Below are 16,551 nucleotides of genomic sequence, written 5' to 3' on the forward strand. Positions count from 1 at the left end.
GTTGCTTAGGAATACACACCGGAGATGGAAGAATGATAGAGAAGAGCAAGGGAATCCTATATAATAAAAGCCTAATATGCAAATTGTCCCCTCAACCGGGAGTTCGACCAGGAGACTGGGAGTTCAACCACTCGCTATGATGTGTGCTGACCACCAGAGGGTGGCGCGGAACAAGGCAGGCATCAGCGACATGCTGCGACCTCTCACCGGCTACCTGGGGGCGGGACTGATGGGGACAGAGGTGCAGTGAGAATGCGGGTGTCCACCAAGCTCGCTCTCACTCCCCCTGCTACCCCACTTCAGGATGCCAGGGCTCGAAAGCTGGGGAAGCCCCCCCTCCCCTCCCCTCTCCCCTCCCCTCCCGGCCCCCCATGCTCAGGTGCCGGGTGAGGAGCCTGTCCCACACCCGTGCGGCCTCTTCCAGGTGAGCCAGGCCGCAGCCACCGGGACCACAGGGCCGGTCAGGCTCCCTGTGGGTTTGCACAGGAGCCAGTCTGCGAGGCCAGCCGGGAGAGAGCACGCTCCCCACCTGGCTTCCGTGCAGCGCCACTGGGTGGTCCAGTGGCCCACACTGCTCCCTGGCCCATGGCATCTGGCTGCGCTCACCGCATCTCCGTGTGGGGACTCAGGTGCCATGACTCAGGCAGAGGGGGATGCCTGGGGGCCCAGGTGCTGCTCAGGTCCCAGAGGTCAGCTGGGACCTGCCCTTCCACACCAGACTCTCACACTTCAATCGCTGGCCAGGCCTAGAGAACGTACCTGTGCATGAATTTCATGCACTGGGCCTCTAGTAATTAACATAAATGGGGAGAGAGATTTCAACCAGGAAAGCACACACAGGGGCTTCTAATGTGACAGTAATATCTACTATTCAATCTTGATAAGTAGATATCCACATACATAGATCTTTGTTTAATTACTTTTAAAATAGATATACATGTATTAGAATATTCTTTATGAGGATACACTCAATGATAAAAATATTTTAAGTAGTAAGTGAATTCCTATTTAAATCAGTGAAATTGTTTTAGTATCTTAAAACACTAAAGGATCCCAAGAATATTATGCCCATAAACGTGAAAAATTATGTGAAATGGGCAAATTCTATATAATTTCCCAAAGCTAATACAAGAAGAAATAGAAAATACAAATGATCCTATAATTATTTTGTTTAAAGTTGAATCCATCATTTCAGCCCTTCCTACAAAGAAAACATCAGACCAATGTTTTGCTAGTGAATTCTATCAAACATGAAGGAAATAATAATCCAGTCTAGCACAATGTCTTCCAAAGAATGGAAAAGGAGGGCACACTTTGTAACTTCGTTATGAGGCTCCCAAGCCCTGAAAAGAGCGTTACAAGAAAGGAAAATTATAGGTTAATCTCACGCATAACATAGCCATAAATCATAAACAAAATATTAGCAGACCAAATCCAGATTATATAAATATATATGTTGCTTAGAATTTTCCAAGAATGCAAAGAGGTTTTAACATTCAATAAAATATATAAAATTCATCATATTATCTCAATACAGTAATAAAGTATATGATAAAAATTCATCATCTTAGCAAATTGGACAAGGAGATTCCTTAATTTCTAAAAAAATATAGTTTTACTGATTTTAGAGAGGAAGGGAGAGGAAAGAGAGAAAGAAACATCAATGATAAGAAAGAATCATTGATTGGCAGCCCCCTGCATACCCCACACTGGGGATTGAGCCTGCATGTGCCCTGACCAGGAATCGAACCTCCTGGTTCCTAGGTCCATGCTCAACCCCTGAACCACAATGGCCAGGGCGAAATTCCTTAATTTATTACAGGATTTCTACAGAAAACTTTTAGGAAGCATTGAATTTAACGGTGAAACATGAAAAGAAAACTTTCCCTCTTACGTTGAACATAAACAAAAATTTTCATCCCATTGTCTCTACTCCTATTCAACATTATTCTAGAGATCCTAGCCAGTGCACAGACTGAGAAAAAGACATCAAAGAATGGTAAAGAAATCAGCCCTGGCCTGTGTGGCTCAATTGGTTAGAGCGCCATCCCGTGCACCAGAAAGTCAAGGGTTGGCTCCTGGTCAGAGCACATACCTAGGTTTGGAATTTGATCCCTGGTCAGGCGTATATGTTTCTCTCTCTCTCTCTCTCTCTCCATATATATATATATCGCTTGTTCTTTCTCCTTTCCTTCCTCTCTGAAGTCAATTAAAATTAATCTGTAAATCCATGAAACTAATAGTACTCACAGATGCTAAAGGTTATATACTTAGAAACATACAAAATAATTTACAGATAATTAGAATTAAAAAGAGAAAAAGTAAGATTACTAGATATAAGGTCAATGTGTAAAAACAACCATATTTAAATGTACTAGAAACAAACAGAACATTAATTTTTAAAAAGATACCAATTTAAAAGAGCATCAAGAAATCTGAGCTACTTAAGAATGAATCTAGTAAAACCTATACGAAAGGCCTCTACATAGAAAACTGTAAAACATTCAAATAAATTTTAAAACACCATATTTATAAATTGGAAGACTCCACATTGTAAAGATGTCAATCCACCCTCCAATGAGCCAATCATAACCAAAAGAATCTTGAAGAAGAACAAGAGGTAAGAACCTACACTATCAGATATTAGGAGTTATCAGAAAGTGCAGTAAGTAAGACAGTGTTGTATTGGCCCAGGATAAACAAATAAGGCAAAACAGAATAAGAGTGTAAAAAGAGACTCAGACACACTGGACACCTGATGTTATACAAGTAGAGGCCCGGTGCATGAATTCATGCACAGGTGGGGTCCCTCAGCCTGGCTGGTGATCGGGCAGATTGGGGCTGGCGGGGGGGGGGGGGGGGGGGGGGGGGGGGGGACTGCGGGAGTTTGGCTGTGGGAGCACACTGACCACCAGGGGGCAGCTCCTGCATTGAGCATCTGCCCCCTGGTGGTCAGTGTGCGTGATAGCAACCGGTTGACCAGACGTTCAGTCAACAGGTCGTAACAGTCACTTAGGCTCTTATATTTATAGATGGCTCCCCAGAGCAATGATAAAAGGATGATCTCTTCAATAAACAGGGCTGAGTCAATTAGATATCCATGTGGACAAAATGACTCCTATTTCATGTTACACAGCATAATGAATCAATTCCAGGTGGATCTAGATCTAGAAATGAAAACAAAATAATAAAGCTTCTAGGAAATAATGTGGGAGAAATTCTTCATGAGTTTGCTACTGAAAGATTTCTTAAACAGGATAGAAAAAGAACCAGCCATAAAGGCAAAACTGGTTACCTAATTTGTGGACCCCTTGTTCAAAAATTATTAAGAAATTTGAGAAAGCAACAGCAGAGCCCTAGCCAGTTTGGCCAATGGATAGAGCATCGGCCTGCAGACCAAAGGTCCCGGGTTCAATTCTGGTCAAGGTCACGTACGTGGTTGCAGGCTCGTCCCCAGCCTGGGCCCTGGTCAGGGGATGCAGGAGGCTACCAATAGATGTGTTTCTCTCACATCGATATTTCTCTCTGTCTTTACCTCTCTCTTCCACTCTCTCTAAAAAAAAAAAAAAAAAAATCAATGGAAAAGGTATTTGCAGCACATATATCTGAAAAAGACTCATATTCAGAATACATAAACCTGAAAATTGTATTATGTCCTATGCATGTTACAAATTTCTTATTGTTCCACCCATCTATAATAATAAAAGTGTAATATGCTAATTAGACCGGACGTCCTTCCAGACAAAGCCTGAGCTACGAAGGAAGCCCAGGTCCCGGGTGACTGTCGGCAGCCAGAGGGAAGCCCGGGTCCCATGTGCCAGCAGCCGGAGGGAAGCCAGTACTGGCAGACGGGGGAAGGAAGGCCTACTCTTGCATGAATTTCATGCTTTGGGCCTCTAGTCCTATACAATACAAGCCTAATATGCTAAGCATCCAGTTGTCTGGTCGTCCATTCAACCAATCAAAGTGTAATATGCTAATGATATGCTAAGGCCGCTCAACCGCTTGCTATGGCATGCACTGACCACCAGGAGGCAGACACTAACTGTTAGGTTAGCTTGCTGCTGGGGTCCAGCCGATCAGGACTGAGTGAGACGAGGCTGGACACGCCCTGGAGCCCTCCCAAGATCCCTCCCTGGTTGGCCAACCTCCCACATCCCACCCCAGCCTTTATCATGCACTGTTGGGGTCCCTCAGCCTGGCCTGTGCCCTCTCGCAATCCAGGAACCCTCCAGGGATGTCAGAGAGCCGGTTTCAGCCCAATCCCACAGGCCAGGCCAAGGGACCCCACTGGTGCATGAATCCATGCACCAGGCCTCTAGTATTCTAATACTATTACAGAAGTATCAATTAATTGCTAAGAAATAGAACCCTCTTGTCACAATTTATGGTAGAGTGGACTTTTGAGATATCTATCTTCAAATTCCATCTCAACCACTTACTTATGAGACTTTAGCAAATTAAACTTTCTGAATCTCAGCTTCCTAACACAATGTGCCTAAAGATACATACTTTATTTGAATCACTATGAGAAACAAAACCAACATTTTGGCAGAAAGCAGGTATATAATGAATGGTTACAGCTGCTGCCATTCTTATTATTATTAATTTTATTTTTTTAATGATTTCAGAGAGGAAGAGAGAGGGACAGAGAGATAGAAACATCAATGGTGAGAGAGAATCATTGATCGGCTGCTTCCTGCATGCTCCCTACTGGGGGTTGAGCCCGCAACTCCGGCATGTGCCCCTGATCGGAATAGAACCAGAACCTTTCAGTCCACAGGCCAACGCTCTATCTACTGAGCCAAACCAGCTAGGGCATTGATTTTATTATTAATATTAAACTGGTTATACCATGATTATCCTTAGATGAATGGATAAACATAAGGGGGAAATCTGCTCTTCTATGAGGCAAGTTTTGATCCTGCTTTTCTTATTCCCACCTGTTTTAAAATAAATGTTTTCTACCATAAGGCTTAGTGTAGGAAACTATAAAGTCTACATAGTTACATCATCTGTGTTAGAAATAAAAATGACCTAGTCATTTTGGTTCATAATCCACACTTACTTATGATTCTTATTTCAAAATTACTATACCCCTTTAATTTATCAACAGGAAATAACCCATTTTAATAAACATTAAAATAGTTTTATTCCACAGCAAGTTATGGAAGGAGAAAAGTCACTCATGGAAAGAACTATAAGCACTGAATCCATGTGGGGGAAAAAAGGTTATCCAGATTTTTGCAACTACTGGAAGAAGGCATTTACTCACAAAACATCTAACCTCTGGAGATCTAAAAGGGATTTAAAAGAACCACCTAATCAAATTTCTAACACCGTCTATCTACATCATAAAATAGTATCATATGATGAAAATGATCATTTTGATGCACCGTTATTCCTTAAGTCAACAAAAAATATTCTGTTCCATTTAACAGTCTTATTACCAAGGTGAGACTTGAACTCCCAAGGAAAAGAGCCATTAAGCCTATATTGTCTGAAACGCAAAACCCTGTCTAGAATTAAAGAGACAAACCCTAAAGTACATGGGAAGTGTGCATTCACCAATTTACGAGTTCCACTGATGCTTATGGAGACATTTTTCTACAAGACATAAATGCTGGTCCTTTCATCAGGCAAGTAGGTTCAAATCCTAAATGACTCAGTCCCTGGGATTCATCAGCCCATGGTCCTGTGCCAGCCTGACATTCCTCTCGGTCTCCTGACACCGGCTGCATCTCCCCGATGCTTTCCCACACATCCACACTCCGCTTACCACAAAGTGCACTTACCATTTAGTGCTTTTAACTTCTGATACAAGCAACAACAATGGGTACGTGAAAACACAATTGTGAAAAGAGAAATATCAGAATCAAAACTTTCATCTTAAAATAAAAGAGGAAAATAACATATTTACTGGGCACTTGTGAATCAATCAGAATCCATGGAAAAACAACAGATACCTTTAATGCTTGCCAATGTTTTATAGATTAACATACATATAAACACATCTACACTGAGTGGCCAGATTATTATGACTGGCCAGATTATTATGACCACCCCATCAGTACAATGAAGTGAATCAGTTATGCAAATAATAACAATAATAAAACCGTGAAAGTATTTGGTTAGGAAGTTTTCAATATTCAGTATTTTTGGAAGTGTCAATGAAGTACTGATGGGGTGGTCATAATAATCTGGCTGCTCGGTGTATATATCTATACCCTCCTCCTTCACTAGCTACTTCAGATAAGTGCCTGGCTCTGGAGAAAACTCTATTCAAAAACAGTCTACTCAACACCCAGCCCATGTGGCTCAGTGGTTGATCACTGACCCACAAACCAGGAGGTCACGCTTCAATTCCCAGTCAGGGCACATGCCTGGGTTGTGGGCTCCATCCCCAGTGGCAGTTGTGCAGGAGGCAGCCAAGCCGATGATTCTCTCTCATCATTGATGTTTCTATCTCTCTCTCTCCCTCGCCCTTCCTCTCTCTGAAATCAATTAAAATATATATAACTTAAAAAAAAAGACTACTCAACTACATTCCTGGTTCTCAGATGGACCATTATATCATTATGATAGCTGAGCAGCATTGTATTTAATACACATTAGGTTGAAACCTTCTTTAGTAAACAGCAAGAAGAAGAATTTAGGGATAACAAACAGTGATATAATAAAAGAGGAGGAAGAAAACATAGAACTGTCTTTTAATAATAAACATAAGAATAGAATGTAGCCATTAATGTAATCTGAAACTAACCACACCCTGAAAATTGTTTTATGAAAAGAAACACATCTTAATTTGGAATAAAAAAAAAAATCTAGGAAGTGTCACTTTACATATAAAATGTGACAGAGTAAAGGAACAGGAAAAGGCAACTTTCACATGCACCTAAAAAGTTGCCACAGGTGTTTTAGCAAAACACTTCGTTGGTGCCTATATTTACCATACCTGAACATACTGTTCTGCCATGCTGCATGTTAATAAAGAATACAAAACAAAAATAGGGAAATGTTAGCAGAATAAAACATAAAACGATTGCATGGAGAATTACAAAATTAATTCACAAGCTTTTATCTGGTATTTGACATGCATTAGCAATTTAACAATTTTTAACTCAATTAAGAAACCATGAATCTCTTAGTTATGACCGGATTACCTACTAAATGGGTTTGTTAAAATATTTTGTCCTTTTTAGGACTCAGAGCAAGCTGTAAGATCCTGTTACAGGAGTCTCCTTTTAAATCAGTTTTTAATTCACTTATTAAACACAAAGAGAACACGAAAACAAAGATATGCCTTTTACGTTGTATCTATTGGGTGCTGTTTTTAGAATAAAGATTTTCGTCATTGCTTAGCATCATGTAAAAATAACCAATGTCACAGTGAAGTGCTGCTGCAAATAGAGAATAAGAAAACTAAGTTTGTAACCTCAGACATGCAACATACATTTTAACTGAAAAAAACTGGAAGCTGTACAAGTTGTTCGTAGTTCTTAGTTCTGAGGGGATAAATTTCCATTTAAAACTTTTCAACAGATTCAAAAACACAACGACTATTGGCTCAGCTCACTACCATTCCAGTCGCATGTGGCAAAAGGGCTAACCCCACTCCAGCACTTACTTCTCTTCTGTGACACAGCCTGCAAGCACGCAGTCACAATATCGCAGTTCTTCTGGACTTTATGCAGAAGCCGATCTTTCTGCTTCAGCTGCCGGAGTAACTTCGCCGACTGAATGCCAATTCTGTACTTAAGCTCTCGGAGGATCGTCTTCAGTTCATTAGCGTCTATTAGAAAAGAAGATTTAAAATAGAACAATAAAAACCCTGAGAGGAATACAAATGCCAACATGATGCTAATTGTAAGATAATTATCTAGATTCTAGAACATCCATGCAGGTAATTCTGGGTTCTCACTCAGTACTCAGTTAAGATATTCTGATCAAATAAGTCACTCATCCATTTCTTGCCCTGTCAATGAGACAAATACAGTGAGGCCTTGACTTACGAGTGTCCCGACTAACGAGTTTTTTGAGATACCAGCTGTCTCTCCGCGGATTTTTTGCATTGAGTTGACAGAGTAATTTGAGTTAACGAGCTCCTTAACGAGCTCGGTCTCGGAACGAATTAAACTCGTAATCAAGGCCCCACTGTACTATAAAATAAATTTTATCCACCTGTAATATGTAAGCAAGACTCTTAACTTTTACCATATTTAGCTCTGGTTGCATATTTGCCTTTTATAGCTTGAAAACTAGCATGTATATTTGGTATCATCAATGTACTTACAGACTAAGCTGCAAGAAAATAATCTTTTCAAGTCTGTTGCATCAATGATAAACCTGATAAATATTTTGTTGTTGTTGTTAGTCCTAACTGAAGGATATTTTTCCATTGAATTTTAAAGAGAGTGGAAGGGAGGGAGGATGGGGAGAGACAGAGAGAGAGAAACATCAATGTGAGAGAGACACATCGATTGTTTGCCTCCCGCACCGGCCCCAACCACGACCTGGGATCAAGCCTGCAACCAAGGCTCCTGCCCTTGACCGGAATCGAACCAGAGACCCTTCAGTCCGCTCTATCCACTGAGCAAAACCAGCTAGGGCCTGATAAATATTTTTTAAAGTATTCACCTTTGTTTGTAAATAATCAGTCAAAAGTAAATAATACTACCATTTTCTAATGCAGATAAATGTGAAAATACTGTTTTTGTTTTAAATATACAGTCTTCGAATAGCTTGAATATTAGGTACAATATCTCATCTTCGAAACTCAGTAATTTTTCAAATGTGCAGAAAGTACATTTCCTTTAAGTGAATAAATTAAAAATAATTCTATATTCATAAAGCTAATATTCTCAACAGCAGTTTTCTACAAGTGAAAAAAAGACTTGGGAATCAGAAATGTCAACAATCTTTATGTGAATGACCATAACAATTTGGGAGTGTTGTTTGTCACTCCTGACATTACCGTCAGTCATTACAGTGTGAACAGCAGGCAGGAAAGCTTTCTGCTCAGCTTGGCATTGGCTAGGCCCTCAGTAGAGGTCCTGTGTGGGGGTTGGATCTACTCCTGTTGAAAATGATTAGGAGAAACTAGGCAGGATCAGAAGAGAACAAAAGAAATGTTCAAAAGTAAGAAAAGTACTTCGGAGGTCAGAGGAAGTGAACTTTTTGAGTCAGTATAAGAGAAGTGCAGGGCGTTGCTTTAACCTCTGTCATAGCTGACCCCATCATTTGGAAAATGCTAATTGACCTTGAGTGAACAAGAACTTCCTTTGGACCAACCAACTATCTGTGTGATCTTAGGCAAGGTCGTGCTCAAAGACTCAAATTATGCTTAGAATACTAGATTATTCTGAGAAACAAATGTGAACACTCTTTATGAACACTAACATAAATAGCCCTAAAATAAGAAGAAGGAATGTCTATGAAGAAGAGAACACAGAGCAGTTATTTCTCTCACCCTGAGTTCCAACACGGTGGCATGTCATGGGAAATCAGAGCTCACTTAGGTTAAATGAAACTACCTGGGTTCTAAGAACGGTCAACTATGAGAATCAGCTACCAGAGGAGATCAGAGGCTCTTCATTCTTAGATTCCTTCAGAGAGAGCAGGTAGCCTTTCTTTGAATGTTTAAAATTTTTCCTTTCACAGGGGTTGCCTAAGACCATTCTGCATATCAGATATTTACATTACGATTCATAACAGTAGCAAAATTACAGTTATGAAGTAGCAACGAAAATAATTTTATGGTTGGGGGCACAACATGAGGAACTGTATTTAAAGGGCCAGAAGGTTGAGAACCACTGTTCTAGGGGTAGGACTATCATCTTGCATTTAAATTATACTTTCTTCCACAAAAGAGTCATTTTTCAGCAACTCTTAAAGGTACCTACAGCTCTGTGGGTCTCTGAATTATATGTGTTGTCCAATATGGGAAAATCTTCAGAGTTCAGTTTGGAAACCTACAGCATGATTTGCTGGTATACAAGCATCCCAAAGACAGGAATAAAGTCTTCTTTACCTTTGCATGCCCCATGGCATCAGCTACAGCTCCTCACACAGTTTTAAATAAATAGGAAAAATGAGATCATCAAGTGACAAACAATGGACAATTATCTTTCTAAGGAATCCCAGTGTATATAACAAATATTATTATTATATCTAACACTTATTGAGCATGTTATACACATTAACTTATATAATTCTCAGTACAGTCCTGTGAAGTAGGTATTATTATCCCTACTTATAAGTGAGAGAAATGAGACAGAGAGGTTAAGTAGCTTGCGTGAGGTCCCACTGTTAGTAAGGAACAGCAGCAGGATATCAGCTCAAGCATTTGACTCCAAAGTTCATCCCGTAATGAAAACTCTGAGAAGAGTGTAGATTTCCTGAGAAACCATTTTGGTGCCTCAAATAAATAAAGGACCCACACATGCGAAATATGTAAAAATAGGTGCTACATCGATGCTACAGCAAAATCTCTGACAGAAAAAAAGAGAGAATACACAGGTTATCTGCATTATATGAGACTCCTACTAGGTACTATGTTGATTTTTTTTTTTTACCCTGGAAAAAAAACAAAAACAGGTAACCTAATAAGCTGTAAAATTAAGCAGACAGCTGTTTCCATCACCTGATTTTTTTTCTTAGTACTCTAATGATGTTTATTGATAAAGGTGGAGGTGGCATGGCTATTAGAATATGGTATCTTTTTTTAAATATATATTTTTTTATTGATTTTTTACAGAGAGGAAGGGAGAGGGATAGAGAGTTAGAAACATCAATGAGAGAGAAACATCGATCAGCTGCCTCCTGCACACTCCCTACTGGGTATGTGCCCGCAACCAAGGTACATGCCCTTGACCAGAATCGAACCTGAGACCCTTGAGTCCGCAGGCCAATGTTCTATCCACTGAGCCAAACCAGTCAGGGCTAGAATATGGTATCTTGTTCATCCTAACAGGGTTGACTGCAAGAAAAGATTAACAAGCAACTAACCATGCAATAAGACTGAGACCTGGGCAAAGCAGACTATTATATATCTTAAGAATGATTACTATAGAAAACTGTGGTACATCTACACAATGGAATACTACGCTGCTGTAAAAGAGAACTCTTAACATTTGCAACAGCATGTATGGAACTGGAGAGCATTATGCTAAGTCAGTGGTTCTCAACCTTCCTAATGCCTCAACCCTTTAATACAGTTCCTCATGTTGTGGTGACCCCCAAACATTAAATTATTTTCGTTGCTACTTCATAACTGTAATTTTGCTACTGTTATGAATCGTAATGTAAATATCTGATACGCAGTATGTATTTTCATTGTTACAAATTGAACATAATTAAAGCATAGTGATTAATCACAAAAACAATATGTAATTATATATTCAATATGTGTTTTCCGATGGTCTTAGGCGACCCCTGTGAAAGGGTCATTCAACCCCCAAAGGGGTCGCGACCCACAGGTTGAGAACCACTGTGCTAAGTGAAATAAGCCAGTCAGAGAAAGATAAATATCACAGATCTCACTCATTTGTGGAATATAATGAACAACATAAACAGATGAACAAAAACAGATCCAGAGTCATAGAAGCATTGAACAAGACTGTCCAGCCTATGAGGGAAGGCAGGGGGTGAGCGGGTAAGAAATCAACCAAAGGACTTGCATGGGTGCATATGAGCATGACCAATGGACACAGACAGTAGGGGGGTGAGGGCATGTGCTAGGGGGTGGGGGCGGCCGGGGAGAGGTCAATGGGGGAAAAAGGAGACTTACATAATACTTTAAACAATAAAGAATTTAAATTTTTTTTAAAAAAGAATGATTACTATAGTGGTCACTTCTTTGAAATCCACTTGCAAAGCTGTACTGTTACTTCTTTAAAAACTAGCTTGCCATATTTCTTCTTCCAAAAGGAAATTACTAATCCTCCAAATTTGCTCGGTAATGAAAAGCTAAATCATAATTCTTCAAAATTGATTTTGTTGGATTCTAAAAGAACTATTGCCCTGCAGAACTTGAAGCATAAACAGACGCCCGGTGAACAGCCAAATAATTGTATCAAATGAAATGGCACAACTCCAGCAAAGTCCCAGGCAGGGGGAGGAAGGTGGAAGTCGTTTGTAACAATCAGCTGGGGGGAAAAAATCTTCACTGGGAAGCCAAAAGAGGAAGCTGAAAGCTGTTTACATAGATTTGAGAAAGCAGACAGATTTATTCCTTTTCTGGTTAGTTAGTTTTGTTTTCTTTTCTTTTGTTTTCTAGCAACAGCTAGTCTGATTTTTCAATTAGAGGAGACAGGATATTATTATCGTAGGCATCCTCTCTTTCCCCTCTCCCCTGGTAGTTTAGCACCAGGACATGAATTCAAGAACTGTTGTGGTTTAGCATGTTTTCCACACCTCACTTCATTTTGTAAATTGAAGTCATGGCATATCTATTTAAAAAAAGACAACTGTAATAATTGTGTTAGTGCCTGAAGGGCAAACTACTTATTAGCAGTTGAGGGGGAGGGGGATCTCAATTAGGACACAGCATCAGAGTCTGGTAACAAAAGAAACAACAAATTCTCCTCTCCCCCTGAAAACCAAGGCCATTTTCAGATGGCCTCTCCAACTGATAATGTCAACATTCTCCAAGTGCTAATGCCAACACTCTAGGGCCCTCCACTAATGAAAAGTCCACCTAGTGAGCTTCTTGAAACCAGACGTTCTGGCAGAAATGGAACGCACACGTTCTGCTTAGAAACCGAATTATGGAATTATTCTGCCTCGCTAGTTAAACACTATCCCAGTAGTGTGGCCAGGGAGGGGCATTATTTAAACCAGTGGTTCTCAACCTTCCTAATGCTGCTACCCTTTAATACAGTTCCTCATGTTGTGGTGACCCACAACCATAAAATTATTTTCGTTGCTACTTCATAACTGTCATTTTGCTACTATTATGAATCGTAATGTAAATGTCTGATATGCAGGATGTATTTTCATTGTTACAAAATGAACATAATTAAAGCATAGTGATTAATCACAAAAACAATATGTAATTATATATGTGTTTTCCGATGGTCTTAGGCGACCCCTGTGAAAGGGTCATTCGACCCCCAAAGGGGTCGCGACCTAAAGGTTGAGAACCGCTAATTTAAACTAAAAAAAAAAAAAAAGCCCCCAGATGCCTCACTGCTCCCAGCGCCCGAAGTCACTTCACGTGAACTTATCAGAAACTCCAAACCTGTCCTAACAGCTGTTCTGGCGACATTAGAGCCTGGACAGCCTCTCCCCCTGGAGCCTCCACAAACACACGGGGCGGGTGGAGACCGCAGCTGCCACGCCAACAACGGAGGCTCCACTCCACGGCTCGAAGGGGATGCGGGTCGGGGAGACGATAAGAAATACGTCTAGTCGTGTTTCCGTGACACTGTGGACGCCAGCGACCCATCAATGGAGACACCCCGAACTTAACAATCTGTGCGCTAGACGGCTCAGTCCCGGTGCGCACAGGCGGGCGCGGGGGCCCGGGCGCGCAGGGCTGGGGGGTTGCGGCGCTCCCTCTCCGGCAGGCCCGCCCTCGGGCAGGTCCCCCCACCGGCAGCCCTCCCCCCACTCCCCACCCCCCACCCCCGGCAGGAACCCCCTCCGGCAGCCCCCTCCCCTCCCACCCTCACCTTTCTGCCGCAGGTACAGGCGCTGGTGCTGCTCGCTCGGCCGCTCCCGCAGCTCCTGCAGCTCCCGGGAGTCGCCGCGCCCGCCCAGGACCACGTCGGAGCCCGAGGCCTCGGTGGAGCTGTCGAGGCTGTCGCGGCGCCGACGGAGGCCCCCGGGCCCGCGGCCCCCGCCGGCCGCCTCCTCCTCCTCGGTGCAGCTGTACAGCTCGGTGAGCAGCCCGCTCACCAGGGACGCCGTGCGGCTGGTCCGCCCGCCCCGCCGCTCGCCGGGCTCCGCGTCCTCCTCGCCCTCCCAGGGATCCTGGGGGTCCGGCGGCAGCCCCGCCGCGGGCGCGCCCCGCAGGGGTGGAGCCGGGGGCACGGCAGGAACCGCTTCCTCCACGACGTCCTCCGGCCTGGCCTCAGGCTCCGGCCGCCGGGTCGGGCCCCCGCCCGTGGGAAGGACCTCCATAGCCCGCGGCGTGGTGCGCGGCGCGCGGCGCGCGGCGCCCGGCGCCCAGCTCCCGCCGCTCCCCGCCGGCCGCCTGCCAGTTCCGGGAGGAGGCGCGGCCTTTCCCCGGCGGGGTGCCCTCGGCCGGGCGCCAAGCCAGCGAGCTCCGGATCCCCAAGGCGGCTAACCTCCCCCCACTGCCCCCTCCCCTCTCCGGGCCGGCATCGGCCCTGGGCTCCAGCGGGAGGAGAGCCGGCGGCCACGCCGTTGGGCTACCTGGGGACACCTGCAGCAGGTGAGGCCCGGCTCCGGCCGGAGGGGGCAGGGCGCTCTGGCGCTGCCACCTTCACCTTCAAGCACGTGACTTAACTCCAACGGGGAGCAACTCCTACATCCTATTCAGCCGCGGGTTGGAAATAATGCCGGGAGCATCCTCAACGCCAGCCGGTAGGCAGAGGCGGGGAGCTCCCTTCTCCACATCCCGGGGGCACAGTGCCCAGCCCCTCTCACCTTCCCGCCAGGCTTGGGTGCCTTTCAAGGTGTTCTTAGCTAGATTCTGATAACCTTCCTGAAGCGCTGGCATATACTTCAGATTTAATAGCGCTGTGAACTTTTTCCTCCAGCGATAAAGTACTGGGTTAAGGGCAACTAATTCCCTGGCACCAGACCTAACAGAATGAGGGTTTAATACATGCCCAGGAGATAACCACACTAATAATAAATTGATGTCGCTGATTTTGACAGTAAACAAACATTTACATGATATCCTGAGAGATGTATGTGTATGGTAGGCCTCAATAGAATGCTGAGGTACCCTTCCACTGCAGATATTTTCACAAATCTATATATATAAAAGCCTAAGCTACTGGCCGACTGGCTGACTGGCCGGCCATCCTGTAGCTATGATGCGCACTGACCACCTGGGGGCAGACTCTCAATGCAGGAGGGGAACCACAGGCATGGAAACATGGAACAGAATGATGAATCTCAGAGGGAAGGGGGCAGACTGGAAGAGATTAACCAATGATCTTATATGCATACTAGCGGCCTGGTGCACAGATGCACCAGTAGAGTCCCTCAACCTGGCCTGTGCTCTGCTCTCTTGCAATCTAGGACCCCTCGGGGGATGTTGGAGAGCCAGTTTCGGCCCAATCCCCGCAGGCCAGGCTGAGGGACCCCACCAGTGCAAGAATCCATGCACTGGTTTAATAATCGTCAGCTTCTTTGAGAGCTTTATTTGTGCCAGGCACTGTTTTGTTTTGTTTTTAAATGGAGTCCCAGGCACTATCTCACTTTAATACTATAAAGCAGGTAAGTACTATTTGTTTGGGTACAACTGACCACATAACATTATATTAGTTTCAAGTGTATAACAATCCTCCTCCTCCTGTAGAATAAAAGCATAGTATGCAAATTGTCCCCTCCACCAGGAGTTTGTCTGGGAGTTCGACCAGGGCGCAGGGCTGGCTGGGGGAAGGGAGAGAGGCCCCAGCTGGTGGCAGCAGCAGGCAGTTGGGGGAAGGGAGGGAGTACCTGGCCAGCAGCCTCTAAGGACCCTACCAGTGCACAAATTTCATGCACGGAGTCTCTAGTAATTCAATCCTATATAATAAAAGGCTAATATGCAAATCGACTGAATGGTAGAACGACCAGTTGTTATGATACATACTGACCACCAGGAGGCAGATGCTCAATGCAGGAGCTGCCCCCTGGTGATCAGTGCGCTCCCACAGGGGGATCGCCGCTCAGCCAGAAGCCGGGCTCACTGACATCCATGAGGACTTCTGGACTATGAGAGGATGCAGGCCAGGCTGAGGGACCCCACACCCCCAAGTGCATGAATTTTGTGCAACCGGGCCTCCAGTATTTGTATATATTATTAAATAATCATAATCAAAATAAACATTATGCATAGCTACAAAGGTAAGTACTATTTTATCCTCACTTTTCAGATGAGGGAACTGAGGCATGGAGCGTCTAAATAACTGCCCATTCACAAAGTATAAAGTGAACTTTTCTTAAAGCCAAAATCTGGCTTTCATTATGGATGAACACATTTTTCTTTATGGATGAATATATGTCCATCTCCTAATGCTATTAAATTGTTGCCATATTTCTAAAAGAAGCAACAGTGCACCTAGTGAACAGTGGTGATGCTTGATGTTTGATCAACACACTTTTTACTTTTCAAGGCACTTTCATAATAGAGCTTTGCCCTACAGGTCCCTTGGCACTACCACCACGATACATGTAAACATAGAGTGAGAACAATAGGACCCTTTTTGAAATTGGAGTTAATAGAAGGAAAGTAGAAATTTTATAACTTTTCTCTTAGGTATCCATAATTTAAAATTATACTAGAACCTGGCTGTCATGGCTCAGTGGTTGAGCATCCACCTATAAACCACCTATGAGGGATCAAGGTCACAGGGCATATGCCTAAGTTGC

The 16,551-nt window shown here is 43.4% G+C and overlaps 1 protein-coding gene across 5 annotated transcripts in view; it reads right to left on the bottom strand.

Annotated features, from left to right (window-relative positions):
• TBC1D30 (TBC1 domain family member 30) overlaps nucleotides 1-14,363 on the bottom strand; it is a 79,507-nt gene extending 65,144 nt beyond the window's left edge. For 2 of the 5 annotated variants that reach the window (XM_036299964.1, XM_036299965.1), the window contains exons 1-2: nucleotides 13,674-14,352; nucleotides 7,628-7,792 (exon numbers count right to left, since the gene is read on the bottom strand). In XM_036299964.1, coding sequence (XP_036155857.1) covers nucleotides 7,628-7,792; nucleotides 13,674-14,124 — 616 coding nt within the window. In that variant the 5' untranslated portion in view covers nucleotides 14,125-14,352. Of the gene's footprint in view, nucleotides 1-7,627; nucleotides 7,793-13,673 lie in introns of all 5 variants that reach the window. The other 3 variants (XM_036299963.1, XM_036299967.1, XM_036299968.1) reach the window with 3 other exon arrangements.
• Between the last annotated feature and the right edge of the window lie 2,188 nt (nucleotides 14,364-16,551).

Source organism: Myotis myotis, unplaced genomic scaffold (genome assembly GCF_014108235.1).
Source record: "Myotis myotis isolate mMyoMyo1 unplaced genomic scaffold, mMyoMyo1.p scaffold_m19_p_3, whole genome shotgun sequence".
NCBI lineage: Eukaryota > Metazoa > Chordata > Mammalia > Chiroptera > Vespertilionidae > Myotis > Myotis myotis.